The 17,705-nt window shown below is 37.8% G+C and overlaps 1 protein-coding gene across 9 annotated transcripts in view; it reads left to right on the forward strand.

Annotated features, from left to right (window-relative positions):
* Nucleotides 1–17,705, forward strand: part of Mecom (MDS1 and EVI1 complex locus) — a 552,130-nt gene that overhangs the window by 524,637 nt on the left and 9,788 nt on the right. For 6 of the 9 annotated variants that reach the window (XM_085835986.1, XM_085835989.1, XM_085835984.1 and 3 more), the window contains 5 exons: nucleotides 965–1,052; nucleotides 5,627–5,653; nucleotides 11,594–11,760; nucleotides 13,221–13,298; nucleotides 15,706–15,875. In XM_085835986.1, coding sequence (XP_085692112.1) covers nucleotides 965–1,052; nucleotides 5,627–5,653; nucleotides 11,594–11,760; nucleotides 13,221–13,298; nucleotides 15,706–15,875 — 530 coding nt within the window. The remainder of the gene's footprint in view (nucleotides 1–964; nucleotides 1,053–5,626; nucleotides 5,654–11,593; nucleotides 11,761–13,220; nucleotides 13,299–15,705; nucleotides 15,876–17,705) is intronic. The other 3 variants (XM_085835987.1, XM_085835988.1, XM_085835992.1) reach the window with 1 other exon arrangement.

Below are 17,705 nucleotides of genomic sequence, written 5' to 3' on the forward strand. Positions count from 1 at the left end.
AGGCCCAGGGTACAGCTTAGCCTTGCAGCCTCCAGAATTTCATTCTGAAATGGACCTCTTATTGCTTACTTCACTAAGTAAAATAGTAGATCTAAAATACAGTATGAGTAAAATGTCGTGAGTTCACAGCTATTATGTTTCAATAGCATTTACCAAATTTGTTCTTGACATGAGCCTAAAACTCCCCATGCAGCCAAAGTTGACCTTTATCTCCTAACCCCTTCCTTCATTTCCTAAGTGGTCCCTAAGTCTGGCTTTCAGTTATAGCTTAAATGTGCTTAAATTTTCTTAAAAGGTAATTGCCAATAGCTGGTAAGAATGAATGTGTCTTACTTCGCTTCTCTAGATGCCTAACTGCAGAGAGAATGCAGGCATGTTTAAAGTTATTCCTATTTTCCAAACTTACTTCCTACCTTCCCTTGAAAGAGAGATAGAGACTATTTGAACATTTATATACCCATCTCACACATATGTTGCATATAAGTGTATGTACCTGAGCCCTTCTTGAATATCTGCAACAGAGCCCAGCTAACTTGGAAGTCCCCTTGCACCCAATAGGTAGATTTATGATAACTAGAGTGGATATTTAGAAGGATGTAGTTTTTGTTATAAAGTGGATTAAATTAAATCATCCCAGTTTTCACCGACCATTTCAAACTCTTCTAATGTCTTTGCTCCGTGTGAATCAGAAGTGTCCCAGCCTTGTACAGACTCCTGTTACTCAGTGACAGCAGCTTTCAAACTCCCTTTCCACCCTAGTCATCAAGTAGGATTTTTCCATTATCAAGTGGACTTTCTCCCTTTGAGGACTTAGAAGTGTCCAATGCCCCCTTTCCCAGGAGTGTTCTCCTTTTAAGTGTGTCCCAGTGAGAACTTCCATCGGCTTTGCTTCTTTGAGTGACACTGGCTGTCCTGTTACTGAGATTCAAGACTGACTCTCCCAAATCTGATTCTAACCTTCCAGAGTAGAGAAAAGAAAGCTAACTGACCCGCTTGAAGCTTTGAAAGAAAAATACTTGAGACCTTCTCCAGGATTCTTGTTTCACCCACAAGTAAGTATTTTGGATTTTAGATGTCAAGCTTGTAAACTTGTTGATCCTAAGAAGCAGGTGCAGTGGATTGAAAGAAACTTTAATAACACTAGTATTTTCTATGACGCTGCCATGCAAGAACACAGGAAATTTTAGCAAGACTAAAAACCCAAGCTTCTTAAAAGAAAAAGTCATCAGTATATGTGTAAAAATAACATTGTTTGGGTGTTAAATTGTTATGCGCCTTAACTGTTCACTGAGCTAAAGTGCATGTTGGAGCGAGTCAGACTCAGCTAAGGAAATAAATATTGAAGTCTTCTTTTGTGTTTAAAGTTTCCTGATATGAAGATATGGATCACACTGTGACTCGTCCCAACCTCATGAAGGTCACTCCTGTCCTTTCAGTGCTTAGATAAAAACAGGAAATGAGTCTACCTGACAAGTTGTTACCATAGAGGGTGAAGGAATTTATCTAGACACCACTGGGCATTCCAGGGAAGGTCTATAATTGCACAAGAATTCACCACAATACACAGAGCTATTTACTGAATGGAGCCAGGCCCATTTATCAAAAGACATACAGTTTCTCTTTGCAAAGCAGTATACTGAACAGTGCTATCTTGTGGCTTCATCTCTGGATCGCCACCCATTTAATTTTATTTTCTGAAGACTGGTTTACATATTAATCCACAGCTAGAGAGTCATGTTGAAAGTGCAAACATAATGCCTGGAATCTGCTTTTTAAAACTCACATTTCATTTTGTTGTGCTTTGTGTTTAAATGATGCAAGCTCTGATCTTTAAAGACACTGAAGATTTTAAAGAAGGTACCTGACAATTTGGTACATAAATTTGTTCTGTTGTAGTATATCCAAGCCATAAATGATAGTCCTCTAAGTAAACTGGTGAAAATCTCTTCCTTTTAGGTAGCAAAGGCATTAATTTGTCTTGGGATAGGAATCTTACCTTTTCTCTCATGTTCTTAGTTTTTCAATTTTCTTCCTTAATACCGAAACAAGGATGGGAGAACAGAAATCCAAACATCTGTTTTAGTTATACATAAAAACTTACTTCTGTTCCAAAATTCTCACTCTAATCTAAATTGAGAAAATATATGCTTAGGTATCAAAAGTTCCAGGAACATTCCACCATGGATTTTATATAGGAAGGTTAAGGACTAATACTGTTTACATAACCCCTTCACAGAAAGATCCAAATGCTGAAGCAGTGAATGTTTATCGGTAAATATTTGATATTTATACTGACCTAATAACACTTGCAAGGGTTCACAGTATAATAATCTGGAATACAAAATGTCCAATGTTTCAGATGTTGCATAAAAATACAACTCTCTTGATATATTCTTTTCTAATTATAAACAAAAGCACACATGCATCTATATTACTGTATACATTTAATAATAGTAACCAGTTTGCTTGCCTATTTTTATTATATAAAATGTCTAGCAATTAAGCAGTAAAAAGATGAATACTATAGGGTATGATAGAATGAAGAAAACAGGAATGGGGTTTAGAGTCTGAGCAGTTTCTTCTATCTGGGTGTTAGTTTTCTTATCTATGAAAATTTTCTGAACATGTTGACTTCAAGGTGCCCATGGCCTCTAAAAACCAATGGCCAGCCTTGGTCATTGTGCCACTTAATAAAGTGGCTAAGTTCATTTACCAATAATTACATGTGTAGGACTGTATTATAAATGTGGAATTTATTTATATTTAATAAGAGAATATGAAGGAATATGTCATATTTTAGTATTCTCAAAGGTAACGGTGAATATGACAGGTAAGGGCTGTGCCCATTGCTCACAGCACAGTAGTGGCCCCTCCTGTAGACCCTCTGAGGAATGCCATGGGAATACAGGGGGAGTGTATTTCCTTCCCACCTACAGTGTCACATTTTGGTGTGTGGACTGCCTGTTGCTATGTGTTGTTGTTAGGACCCAGTAATGACAACAAAAGTTAATTTGCAGTACTTAGTGTGTCTCAGATCAGACAAATAGAAGTGGATTCCTGCCATTCTGTATTCAGTCTCTGTATAATGCCAATATCATATGTGCTGGGCAGTGAGGACTACCACAGGGGACTTCGGAGGAACAGAAGTGGTAGATAGATATTCAGGGTGCCTAATTCACAAGCTATTTCCAAACTACAGTGGAGCACTGTTTAAAGTGCCATTCCTGCAGTCTTAATAAGTAATACTTAGTAGGTGAACTCCTGGGATACACGCAGGAGAAGCTTAGCTCTACCTTCAAGTTCACTGTCTTTGGAGAGGTGTGTTCTTTCAGAAAACTGCTCATGTCCCAGTGTTAGTCATTTTGTTTGTCTTTTTGTTTTTGTTTTTGTATTCTATCAATTCCATTCTAACCTCAACTAATAAAACAAAGGGTTTGGGATTAGGAGTAATTGTGGCACAAAGTGTTTTTATTATTTATAATTAGTAAGAGTGTTTGGTTTTGAGGAAGATTGTTTAGTTCTTTGTGTATAATAGGAGAAAACATGGCTTTACAGGGTAGCTATAAATTGCAAGGTTTACCAAGAGGGTATACTTGACACTGTGTCTGGTTTCTGAAAGAAACTAATGGACATCCTTAGAAATGGATGTGCAGGTCTCCCATGGTGAGGATAAAGTCCCTGTAGTAAGCATCTCATGTCCTGATCTACTTTATAAGCCATGGCTTCTCCATGTACCCTGGGCTGTTTAGAAAGGTGGTTATTGTGTCCTTGGTATGACCATACTATGTAGATGCTATAAGTAAACACAGAAAGGTTAGCCCCTGCTATCAGGGTTTTCCACAATTTAACAGTTAAACAAATGCTTTGGTAAGACCATTTTAAGACTCTTCCCATTTAAAATTCACTGAAGCAAATGTAGGAGTTGCTGACATTCACTGTCTGTTTTTCAGGCTACCACACAATAAAGAGGATATCACATTCTAAGATATCAGATTTCTCTTGGCACATTTTCTCAGTTGCTTTAGAAAACTGTGAAGACATATACCAAGTTTGGCTAATGGCATGCCATGGAGAAGCCAAGCTTTACATTATTTTAAACACAATCCCTCCAAACAAGTCAGTCTTTAGACAATAATAAGAGAATAAGTCAATACATATTTATTGATTTTTACTCAAAGACTGTTAGACTATCTTACTGTTTATGGGATTACAGTGTTTTAAATTGTGTCAAAGTATTTAAAACATACATAACTCAGATATGTTCAAATTAAGAGATAAGTCCTTAGAGTCTAAGTTTCTCCTCTCAGTACTTGGAGAAGCAATTTGTGCTCTCAGGCCCTTGGAAGATTCTGCTTCTCTTCTTCAGATCAAGAAGGTAGTTGACTAATGGGAGTAATGAGCACTGTAGATGTTCTCCCTGAATACAGAGTTGAAGATTATCCCTGGTTCTTTAGATTGAATTCTAATTTTGAAAAAGAAAGCACAGCCACAAAGAGATAAAGTGGAGAGAATATGTTGCTGAGTAATACCACAGACTGTTCACTTTTCTAGTTCCTGGTCAGGTCATCTTCATTCATGCCACAGATCACTGGCAATGAAGTAAAAACCATTGGTGATTATATCCAAGTCAAAGTGGCTATGACTCATGGTTTGATTTTCCTACACTTTTGATATTATTCTTAGTTATTTTCATACTTTATTTTCATAGATCTGATGTTTTTCATCTATATCAAGGACCTTTTGCCCAAGCTTTCTCTTTTGTTCAGTTGCTTACATTGCCTGACCGTGTGTCTACTACATTTCAAGGAGCTGAGGATAACATAACATATTCCAGGCTGTCGCTTACACACTGTTGTGGGAAATGCACATGTTCTTTGCCTTTCATATTCTATTTTGCTTTCATATTGGCACATTTCTTACCTGTTACCAAGCTTATGCAAGCATGGAATGTTTCTACTAACTGATATTTTCAAGGGTTTAAACTTCAGCCTTTGATAGAGCATCTAAGCCATGGAGGCTTTCCCTGAAGACTGTGACCATCATTGTCACAAATAACTATAACATTTTTATCCCTTCCTCCTATGATATATTCTGAGGACCAACAACCCAAGTCCCTTACTACCAAGCATGGAATTCCAAATAACAATTTCAACAAAAGAATTATCTTTTATTATATAATTATTCCCATTTTAGTAAATGCCATATTTGCCTGATTATTGATGTGGTAGAAATACAACAGACTGGATTATGGCAGGAAATTGCCTTAAATGAAATGAAAACAGAATTTGGGAAATTTAGGACCATGGCTTTGTAGTGAATAATATAAAAGGAAGGATTCCCCTGTCTGATTATGGGTTCCATAGCACACAGTAGGTAGCTTTCCTAGAGTGGCTGTCATTCTGGTTTCTATCCAAGTTTGGTTCAATGATTAATTTAAGGAAGCAGAGGAAACTCACCAGTGTTATACATAGACTTAACTTTATTTCTAGAACTTTTACTGAAGATAGAGTTACATGATAAGTAAAAATTATCAGATTAGAATAAATGCTCATTTCTCAGAGGAGAGATTGCAGTAAAGTTCCAACACAGAAGTAATTTTCTGTTTCTGTTTCAATTTTGCTACCAGTTCCCACTACCTGACCAGAGAACCTGGGTAAGTTCCTTGCATTTTTGACTAAAGTAATGTAGCATTAAAGAGAATAGAGCTTATTATGAATGCCAGGCAGACACGAATCTGGAGCTGTCCATGACATGATAGGGGTGAAGCACACAATTTCCCTGCTCATTCAACGGCAGAGTATTCTCAGTAGAACGGGGCATTTAATAAGCTGAAAATGACTTATGCAACAACTTAATTTGCTAAGTCACACCCATTCCACATAATTATACTTTGATATTTGTTTCCTCATATAGACTCTCTATGGGGAGTTTTGAAATGAATCATTAAGTAGAAACCATTATTATTTGGGGACAACACATTGCAGATATTTTTTGATAAAGCCTCACGCAGTATAAGACCTGAACTTGTGTAGAAACACAGACTGATTCTGGAGTTTCAACTCCTCTATCCCGAGGCAGAAATTTCCCCTGCTGTTTGGAGACAGATATAAAACTAAACTTTTGTACCTAAGTACTGAATGGACTTTTCAGGATTAGGTCTCAGTTCTGTAACTTTTCGCTGTGATGTAGTATGAGTAAATCTGGTTTCATTTCATGAAGCAAGGGATAGGCTTATTTCTTTTATACAGGGAGTTGTACATGGAAGGAAGAATCCTTGTTTTATATTTTACCCTGAAGTAGAACTTGGTGGATGGGTAACATGCATTTCAGATTTTCACATAGATGTCCATGTGTTCACATCATCACTCAAAATGGCCTGCTTCACAGGGGTACAGACAACCTTGGGGTAGTGTGTGTATCCTAGAGTCATATTGTTTTCCTATCTGAACTTAGTTAGATAGAATACATTAGCACTTACTTATTTCTTGTAATTATTCTTTACCATGAGTTTGTCCATTTTTTTTCTATTGTGGAGTATGTGATGAATTGTGAATTCACTATTGTTGAACATCTAAGTATTAATCTCATGTATTAAAAAGTATAAAAATATTTATTAGCAGTGAGGGGAGAGCATGAGAGATGGTGTGGGCTCCAGTGAGAAAGCATGCAAGTTCCTACTTTAATCGTGCTAAGCTGTACAACAGTGGGTATTTCCTTGGAATATTCTGACCAGTACTTTCTAGATGCTCCTCTGTCTTCTCCAGCACAGGTCTGTTCTGAGCTTCATGTCTCAGTTTTCTTATCCTTCCTAGGATACAGTGTGATTTAGACACTTGCCATGTTGTTACCCACTTTAACCTCATGATGCTGACCACTGTGCTTGTCATTCCACCCATGGACCAAGCCACTGACCAGCTAGGTTTCCTTCTGCGTTACCACGGCAATGTCTGGAAAGACTCCGTTCCACCAAGTCAGTTTTCAAGGCTGTGACTTACACTTGTGTTATAAAATTGATACTCGTGATAAATACTGAAGACGGGGGCTTATAATTCTCGATGTCAAATAAACTCTCAGTGATTTTGTCATCATGACTGTTGAACTTGATTCACCAGTGAGATAAACATAAAATATGAGTATTTATTTCTCCCTCAAATGACCACGGTTTTGAGGTTTCTCAAGATTATTAAGTAAACAAATATAGAAATCTACTGACTCCATGAACTTTCCCATCCTGTTGTTTATGAACAGTTAGTTGTTTTATGATAAAGTCATATGCAATCTAACTGGGAGTCACTAGTTCTCATAATTCATTGTGTGCTTGGACAGACATATTATTTCCCATAATCAGGTTGTCACTTTAATAGTTTTGATGAGAAACTTTCCAGGACTTCAGTAATTAGCACTCAGATAATAAATATTATGCTAAGCACTTACATCCATGTTGGTGAATTTTTTTTAAATTACTCAACTATGTGTGATGAGGCACATAGATACAATTTGGTGTAGGAGCTAGGGAATTGTGTCTAATATAATTTGCATTAGTATAAAGTTAATAGCCTCTTGGGGACTGGAAGGGAGAGAAATAACTTCCTTCTCCAGACATCTGGCTGTAGATACTATTAAAGACTATTATATATATATATGCAAATAAAATTAATACTCTATTGGAAAAAACTCTCATTTGCTGATCTTAGATTAATTGAAGATATTAATGGGTCATATGACAATACACTACTAGAACATAAAGTGGGTACTCTCTTTCCTTCAGTTTCCCTGAATTTTTATTAGTTGTAGCTCAGTTTTCTTTTTATTGGATTTGTCCTAATTAAATAATATAAATTACATCTAGCCATATTCTACTATATTAATCTAATTTTATCTTGACTTTTAAAAACACCAAGTCACTAGACTGTGGTGGCATATGCCTTTAATACCAGCACTAGAGAGGCAGAGGCAGGCTGAGTTCTATGAGTTTGAAGCCAGCCTGACCTACAGAGCAAGTTCCAGGACAGCCAAAGCTACACAGAGAAATCTTATCTTTAAAAAATAAAAATAAATAAGTAAATAAATACATATAAAGTCAGACTTTAAATTCAATATCACAATATGCACTATTTCTATATAAGATAGATAAGCTATGTTTCTTCTGGAGGAGTATCACAAGTCAGACCAGATAGAAGGAGAAAGCTGAAGTTTTTAAACTCATATATTAAATAACCCAATAAGGTATGGGTCTGATCAGCATTGGTCACAGAATGGCTAGATTAGACTAAGCACCAACTGCATGTTGTATAAATTGCCTCTGTCTGTTCAAACAGTGATGCTTAATCACTTTGACTGAGAGCAAGTGATGCAAGAATGAATCTCATGAGGAGGAAAGGAAGGTGGAACGAGAGCTTGGTGTCTAGCTAGCTGAGCAGCATCTCTCTCTGTCTCTCTGTCTCTGTCTCTGTCTCTGTCTCTCTCTCTCTCTGTGCATATGTGTATGTTTGTGTGAGAGTGTGTTTATATCTATATGTATATTTGTGTGTGCATACATCTGTGTGTATATGTGTAAGTGTGTGTGCATGTTTGTGTATGAGTATGTATGTATTTATGTGTGAGTATGTGTGTGTACATGTATGTACATGCATATGCTTTCCTGTGTTTATAATGCTCATAGCTATCCTTTGCTCAGCTTCCATAGTTGGCTTTTCTCTTCTCCATCCCAATCCTCTTTTCATTGGACCCCAGAAGTCAAAGCTAGGTGTGGCTTTTAAGAAAAACAATTGAGTAATGTCTATTTTTTTCCTACTGTCTTTGGGGATGTCATCCTGCTGCTGTTGAATCTGTAATATATTTTCTTATTTCTGATGCCTTTCCCACATTGAAACTGTTGGAGGTGATGTAAGCTCACTGATCTTTCTTCAGAAAGGATCGGGCCATTAGCAGCTCCTAACACAAGACACAGTTCTCAGCAGCCAATTGCTCTCAAATAACTCAAAGGACTCATACTTTCTGTGAGCTAGAGATGAAAGCTGAAAATAATACCAGTTCTGAGTAGGCTGCTTTCCGTGAAAGAGGAAAAGTGTTTCTAACAAGATGCATTGCTGCCACAATCTGAGTGTGCGCAAGAGGAGCATTCAAATTACTTAAAATTACTTAATAATGAAACATTACCCAAATGTTAAATGTACATAAATAAAATATTTATAACCACCACCCATGCACCCACGGCTCTGCCCTCTGAATGCGTGAGAACACTGTGACCCTTCTCTTGCTTCTTACTGCTTGTCAGATTGCAGACCAGAGGTTATTTTTCACTTAGATAATTTATTCCATGGTAGATAGGTTATCAAAATGATTTTCTGCAAGGAACAATTAGGAGGAATAGATGCAAATAAAATAGCATCATAAGCTATTTCTGAATTGATTTTTAATAAATAAACTGAATGTGTTAACACTGGCTGGAAACGGGTAACGACTGTGTTCGGTGGGGACAGGCTTTCCACCAAGCACTCCGACTGGCGTCATCATTCCATATCTTTGTCCTGTGATCAGTATGTGTCGAAATCCTTCATAGTGACAAATGTGCTGTCCACTTGCATCTGTGGAGAATGTTTTAGCTGCTGAGTGATTATGAATCAAACCCTTGAGCTTAGAGCCCTCACTGCCTCCCAATTCGCTCACATTTGTCGTCTGGCAAGTAAATGTATCTTGACTTTCCTCTGAGATATTTTTTTATGTGCTGTGTTTGATGAAAGACACTTGGCAAATTGGCAGTGGTACCCTGTACATTGCAATTTGTAACCAGCATTAGGAGTCCAGACATGAAATGAGAGGGCAGGTTCCAGGATAAAGAGGAAAGAGAGAGAGAGAGAGAGAGAGAGAGAGAGAGAGAGAGAGAGAGAGAGAGAGAGAGAGAGAAAGAGAGCTAACTAGAACATGAATAGTCATTTGAAGAATTAAACATACAACATACTCATTGTAGGAAGAAAATAATATTTGGGATTTTGGCTTTAGCTTGTGAAGTTTATGGTATTCTGTCTAGCTCTCTGTCCAGAAAAATTCACACCTTGTTACTTTTTCTTTTGAGCAAAAGACATACTGGGTTTCCTTTTAAACTTGATCTTGTAAAAAACATCTCTCTCTGTGTCTTGATGTCTCATTAGAAAAAACAAAAATGTGTGCTTTTCATTAGCCACTTTTTTGAATTTGCAGTTGCTCCCTAGATCCTTGTTTCTGCCACCAAAGCTCTTTCAGACATATGCAGAGTGTGTATGAAATACTTGTAGTTGGTATTTCTTTGGTAATTTAGCGAAAAACAAATTAACTGAACAAGATGGCCTGAATGATAGTCGTGCCTGTTCAAAATGCTGTAGTTCATAGTTCCCCAATAAAATGTATGCAGCAAGGAAGCAGCATTTGAGGAAAGTTGCAGGAAAAAGGAGAATCTACTAAATCGACGATAAAAACCAAACTAATGAAAAGAAACTAAGGTCCTCTAAGCATGAGTCCTTCAAACACGACATTGGGGGGATGGTAAGCAAACCACGTGCATCCGTTAGAGTCTGGCAAGAGTGTGAGTGTGAGTGTGTGTGTGTGTGTGTGTGTGTGTGTGTGTTAGAGTGGGAGCAGCTCTCTCACGTGATAATAGCCATTCCACATGACATTATCTGAAGACACCGTAAACTCATTTAAACTAGATCTGTTTAGAATAAATGATTGTTTCATCAAATTTCCTTTGTTTATGATCCCCCTAAAAATTTGTATTTTCCAGATTCTAATTTAACACAGCACTAAGGAGTACAGTTTTTACACATTGAACTTTTGTTTCTGGATGGCATACATTTTGCTTAAGCTGTACCCTTTGAAGACTTTATGTTCTTTCTTGCTGTCAATTCTTCTCATTGAACACCATGGCTCTTATATTCTTAATTATTTATGCATACTGGGTAGCATCTTTCCCTAAAATTTTCTGTTTCTCATCGATAGCATAGTGTTGTCAATTATATAAAGTCTTACTTGGTTTTATTGTCTCTGTGGGGAATTCCTTTACTCAAATCACATTACTATGATGTGGTCTAACCGTTTCACTGTGGTAGAATGCACCTAGCTTAGTTTTTCTTTTCTTTTTATTTTTTAGCAGAGCATGAGAAATGTATTTACCAACTGGATACATGACAGAATACTACTATTTTTTTTAAGTAACAAACAAAAAAAGAAACCTAAAAATTTATATGAGGTCTAATTATATACCCTATGAAACTTCAAAATAATGATGAATTAACACGTTGCTAGAAAAGTTCATTTTATCATTAAAAATGTATTTCTCAATGAAATCAAATGAAGTTGGTAAAATATTTATCAATATAAATAATCTTAGTAAAGTGCTATTTTCACACTAAAAACAAAGATTCAAAGTTTGTTTAGCCATCATTCTGAGAAGGAAGTGTTCGTTTTTCAAATCCATCAATTGTCCCGTTGTTATCACTGAAACCCCACAGTCTCTCTCAGAATCTGTTGCATGTAGAAGATTTGAAGTCTTCCCGTAGATTAGGGAGAGATCAGCAATGATCTCAAACCCTTCACGGTCCGCGTTTCTTCCTTTCAGATGTCAGCAATTGAGAACATGGCAGAAAAGCTGGAAAGCTTCAGCGCCCTGAAACCTGAGGCCAGCGAGCTCCTGCAGTCCGTGCCCTCCATGTTCAGCTTCCGAGCTCCTCCCAACACCCTGCCAGAGAACCTGCTGCGGAAGGGGAAAGAGCGCTACACCTGCAGGTATGAGGAGCTGGAACACCGACCAGCTGGAAATCTCCCCTTTGTTCTAAAACAGCCTGTTGTCTGTTTTACAAGTTAATCTTTTTTTTTTTTTAGATTTATTTATTTATTATATGTAAATACACTGTAGCTGTCTTCAGACACACCGGAATAGGGCATCAGATTTCATTACGGTTGGCTGTGAGCCACCATGTGGTTGCTGGGATTTGAACTCAGGACCTTTGAATGAGCAGTCAGTGCTCTTAACTGCTGAGCCATCTCTCCAGCCCTTTACAAATTAATCTTAGGTGGATGCCCCAAAGCAGTCATGATAGATCTCAGCTATTTCAAAGTGCTCTTTATTTAGTGAATATATAAAAATGGTGGTTTAAAAATGATTGTTAAAAATGAATTTGAACACTGACCATTTGGTGGAAAGAAGCAGACACGGGTGCAAATCCCGTTTACCCGTCTCACTTGAGTAGCTAAGAACTTTCTTTCACAGTTAATTTTTGTTTGTTTGTTTTGCTTTTGTTTGTTTGTTTGTTTGTTTTCAAGACAGGGTTTCTCTGTATATCCTTGGCTGTCCTGGAACTCACTTTGTAGACCAGGCTGGCCTTGAACTCAGAAATCCACCTGCCTCTGCCTCCCAAGTGCTGGGATTAAAGGCGTGCACCACCACACCCAGCAATTATTTTCAAGCAAATGTAGAATACTGCATTCATTTAGAATCAAGCATATATTTTTTAATTGCTGCGCCCCTAATTTTGAATAAAGCTATTTGCACAGGACAAATGAGGTCCATAAGTGGGGAAAGCTGGCTAACACATTTCTTGGGTCTCATTGGGGAAAGAGGAAAGCTTCTTTTATGCTTCGACTGTGTTTCCTAGTTGTGCGTAATAACTTCTTAATCATTTTCAAATTTGTACTATTTGATTTAAGTACATCAATTTCTCTACTCTTTGGACAAACTGTCACTTTCTTTCCAAAAAATCCAAAAAAACAAAACAAAAAATTTTCGTGGAAATACCTTAATGATTGAAATCTTAGGCTCTTGTCTGGTCTGTTACCACTTGTGGTGTTAGGAGATGTCACTGTGTCTGAGCTGTAAAATGAGTTGGAATATGTTTACATCAAACCAGATTCACAAACGCTTGTCATTTTTTCCCCTGTTCTCTGATTTAGTTTTGTGGGTGTAAAGATATGGAGTTAATAAAATAGACTCACGGGGCTGATCAGGACTAATGCCTTTTTTCATACACTACTCACTTAGGTGTGAACAAATTCAACCAGATCGCCTAATGCAGCCTTCATTTGTAGTTATTTATAACTTTAGAATGGCTTTGGTGCAGATTGTAAATGCTAGAGACATGTGTTGCCTGCAGAGTTAATTAAGCCACGGATAAGCATTTGAGCACTCTGTGCTGTGGTGGAACAGTGAGCTATGCTGACTTTCTCTTATGGATATTTTTTCTTCAAAGGTACTGTGGCAAGATATTTCCAAGGTCTGCGAACCTAACACGGCACTTGAGAACCCACACAGGAGAGCAACCTTACAGGTTAGACAGTCGTTTTTCTAAATATCTTGATAAATGCTGTAATAGTCAATGCTCATTAGGTCACGGTGTATTAAGAACTAGTTTGCGGCATATTTAAATGCATACTAAAATTTGAGAATATCTGCTAGGGTCTAAACTAGGAATGTCTTTTCTTCATCAAATAGGACTTCTTAGTTTTAAGTCAACAATATTTAGTATAATTTCGAATAGCCTATATGCATTTAGAAGGTGTTAGCACCTTTAAAAATCAGTATCATTTTAGTTTATAAAACTGAGAACACTAAAATTGCTGTCATTCTAGCCTCGAGTCTCTGCCAGGAGTTAACATCCAAATATATCTGCTTCCTTCGTACAGCTAAGTCATCGTCCACAGATCTCAACAGGGGGTTTAAGAAACAAATATCTTGAACCTCAGAAGAAGGAAAAAAATGTTTAGATTTAGAGATTCAACAGATAGAGTATTCTAGGAAAAGGGCCAGTTCTATCAATAGTCTCTTATTCTGTTAAATGCTAAAATTAACCAAACTACACACAGGGCCCAGGTAACTGCAACATCACTGCTTACAATACAGTGAAAACAGCAACATGGCTAGTTTTAAAGTGTAACTCATTATTTAAAGTGTAATACTTTGCCCTCAGTATTAGAATTCGGGTTAGGATCTCTCCAAGAGTGAATAGAATGTATCGTAAGCAATGTTACAGTTTTTTTTGTCCCTTTCAGTTCTTAAGGGAAGTGTGATTAGTATAATTATGTTGGCCTGAACACTAATTTTTTCATTACAATAAAAATTACCTTGTTTCAAAGTTATTGTTTATAAACATGAGAAAGAAATAAAAGGGCATGAGAGATGGCTCAGCTGCTTGACGTGGGACAGTTCATAATGCCTGGAGTTTCATTCAGGGGTATTTGAAGCCTCTGGATTCCACAGTCACCTTTAGTCACAGGCACATTCCTTCTCTCCTATACTTGCATTTAATGAAACATGTAAATCTTAAAAGGAGAGAATAAAAAAATAGAAAGGCTTATGCTCATTCAAAGATAATTGATATTTTAGAAGAAGCTCTGAAAATTTGTGTTTTTCTTTTTTTTTTTTTTTTTTTTTTTTTTTTTTTTTTTTTTTTTTTTGAGACAGGGTTTCTCTGTATAGCCCTGGTTGTCCGGGAGCTCACTTTGTAGACCAGGCTGGCCTCGAACTCAGAAATCCGCCTGCCTCTGCCTCCCGAGTGCTGGGATTAAAGGCGTGCGCCACTTAAGTTTTTTTGTTTCTATGAATAAATGTCACTTCCTCTTTTTATATGGCAAAGTGAATTTGGTAAAACAGATCTCTAAGCTATAGAGCAATGGGCAGCGTTAGGTAAACCCCCCCTAGAAACCATTCCATCTCCCAGGAAGTCTGCTGAAATGGAAAGTTTTCTTCATTCATTTTTGTCGTGGCTGAATGCTGTCCCAAGCTGCAGCTGTGATGTCATGCTCCGGTCATTCTGTATCGGATGCAGCAGCCGTATTCTGTTTCGGATGTACTGCTGTTGTACCTGTGGTTAAAACCCCACGAACTAGAATCTGTGTAGCTGGAAATCTCAAATGTTTTGTCCACCTTTTCCACTTTACAAATGAAGGAAAAGAAGAAATCAGATCTTAAGGTGGTGACTGTGCTCTGTGAAGTTCAGTTCCCAGGCTGGACTTTCTATTTTGGGCTTTTACTTCATATCAGATTTCAAAGCTTTTTTTTTTTTTTTTTGGCTCCTATTGTCATGAAGACTAACATTAGACAATATATGCATAATTTTTATCAATTAATTGACTTATTCATTAACATCCCAAACACTGCTCCCCTTCCCTCACAGAGTCCCTCCCCTTATCCTCTGAGAGAGTGAGCCCCCATGGGGATTCCCCGTACCCTGACACATTAAGTGTCTGCCTGATTAGTCGCATCCTCTCCCTCTGAGGCCAGGCAGGGCAACCATGAAGACTGAGCTGCCTGTCTGCTACCTATGTGCTGGGGGCCTCAGTCCAGCTCATGTATATTCTTTGCTTGGTGGCTCAGACTCTGAGAGCTTCCAGGGGTCCAGGTTAGTTGATTCTGTTGGTCTTCATGTGTGGTTCTCATGCCCTTCAGGGCCTTCAATTCTTCCCCCACCTCTTCCATAAGTGTCCCTGACCTCTTTCTAATGTTTGACTGAAAGTATCTGCATCTGTTTTAGTCCTTAAGAATTCTTGAAACACAAGCTTGATTTGAGCTATCACTTAAATACAAGTTGATACATTGGGATACAAGTCTCCTGGAATTGCATTCTTCCTGTATAAATTACTATTCCTATGCGAAGTGTTATTTTGGCTTCCCTGTCTGCAAGCCTTGTGCTTATCTTCTAATGTGTTTGCAACACTGTGTCTGTATTTACTTTCCAGATGCAAATACTGTGATAGATCATTCAGCATTTCCTCCAACCTGCAGCGACATGTGCGCAACATCCACAACAAGGAGAAGCCATTTAAGTGTCACTTATGTGACAGATGTTTTGGTCAACAAACCAATCTTGACAGACACCTGAAGAAACATGAGAACGGGAACATGTCTGGTGGGTCCTCAGTGGTGTTATGGGGAAAAGGTGGCTTATGTTTTTGTATTGTGTAATTTTGTCTTCCATTCCATTTTGACACTAAAATCTGATAGTCGTCTGGAAGTTCATACCACATTTCCCTTGAGGTTTTGAAACACGTGAATAAGGCAGCTGCTCATGAACATGTCTGTGAAACTCCATGGTCTTGTTTAGGTTTTATTTCCATCCAGTTGGGTTTATCTCAAAAGGCAATCTCAAGCAAAGACAGACATGACCTAGAGTCTGCACAGATACATGAGTTGGAACGTTCTAAATTGCAAAGAATTCTCTTTTCATCTATTCACAGAGTATACATTCTAAGTGCAGCAGAATCCCTGAATATTAGCCTAGAGAACATAGTCTCTCTGATAATTTTATATAAGACAAGGTATTGGAAGTGAACACGATCAGAGAAATAGGTAAAGAATGAGCATATCTTCCACTTTTGTCCTACAATCTTATCTCACATTAAATAACCAGCAACTCCACTACAGTCCCCAGCCTTCCTTGGAGTCAAACCTACTGTATGTGTTGAACAGAAGAGATTCTAGATCTTTGCTTTTGAAGTTAGATAAGCAGCCAGGATCTAGCATTTGTCTGCTGGTGTAGAGATACATAGACAATCTGCAATTCTTTGAGTCAAGGAACTGGGTAGGGAGGATGGTGAGTGAATCCCATATTCAGGAAATGGGGATTCAGAGAAGGAGAAAGAAACAGATGTGCAGAGCCAAATCATTTTCCTTGAGTAAATTATTTTGTTGATTCTTTTTTAGCTGTACGCAACATTGTATATGATCTTCGATGGTAACAATGTATATGTATTTCCCTAAAGACAAATTTAATTAATGTGGGGCCCAGGAATATGACTTCATGGTAGAACAGTTACTTGGCATGACCTGGGCTCTTGAGTTTGAGTTCTACTTCTGAAAAACAAAACAAAACAAAACAAAACAAACAAAACAAACAAAACAAACAAACAAACAAACAAAACCAAACAAACAAACAAAATACTTTCTAATGTTGAATGCTTCATTTTGACTTTTAACCAGATAATTTCTTTAAGATGAGGGAAAGTACTAACTTCCAATTGTCATATGGATGGTAATAATAAACGATTAAATTGTAGGTACATTATGGGAATGCATAAGCCATATAAAGCCTGTGTTTGCACAAGACATGGTGATACATGAAGTACTTACAATGGTGTGAGTTTGTGTAAACCAATACAACAGCTCTGTGACACAGGTGCCATGACTCTAGCTTTGCTAGGAGCTGAGGACCATCCTGTAAAAGGCAGATCCATTATTGGCCTCTTCATGTTGTGCCAGCCTCTGGGCTCTTTCTGAGTCTACACCCAGCTCCTTGTAACAAAACACAGTATGGAATGTAAGGGGTGGTTTTAGCCCTTCACCTTCTCACGCGCTTTAAGCACAGCAACACCAGACCTGTGCTGCTTACAACCAGTACTAAGTGTGGTGTGTGACCTCAGAATTGGCATGTAAAATTTCTGTAATATCTTATCCAATCTTCTCATACAAATAAACATACTCCAGTGCTCCACAAGATAAGAACAAGGGAGTAAGAGAAATGACCGCCTTGGCAGTTTATAATTCTTGATCTTGGAGTCTCAGAACACTCTCAAGAGGCTTTCTTATGCGCATGAGAGTTACAGTTGCTCGTCCTCCCTCACATTGAAAAGGGCAAGTTTGAAGACATGGTACTGCTCAGTTCGTACAGAATGAAGTTCTAGACAAGTTGCCATTAGCAGGGGTTAGCAGCCATCTTCTCACCAAGGCTCTCTCTCCCACT

This window comes from Mus caroli, unplaced genomic scaffold (assembly GCF_978045245.1).
Source record: "Mus caroli unplaced genomic scaffold, Mus_caroli_1 scaffold_3, whole genome shotgun sequence".
Classification (NCBI taxonomy): Eukaryota; Metazoa; Chordata; class Mammalia; order Rodentia; family Muridae; genus Mus; species Mus caroli.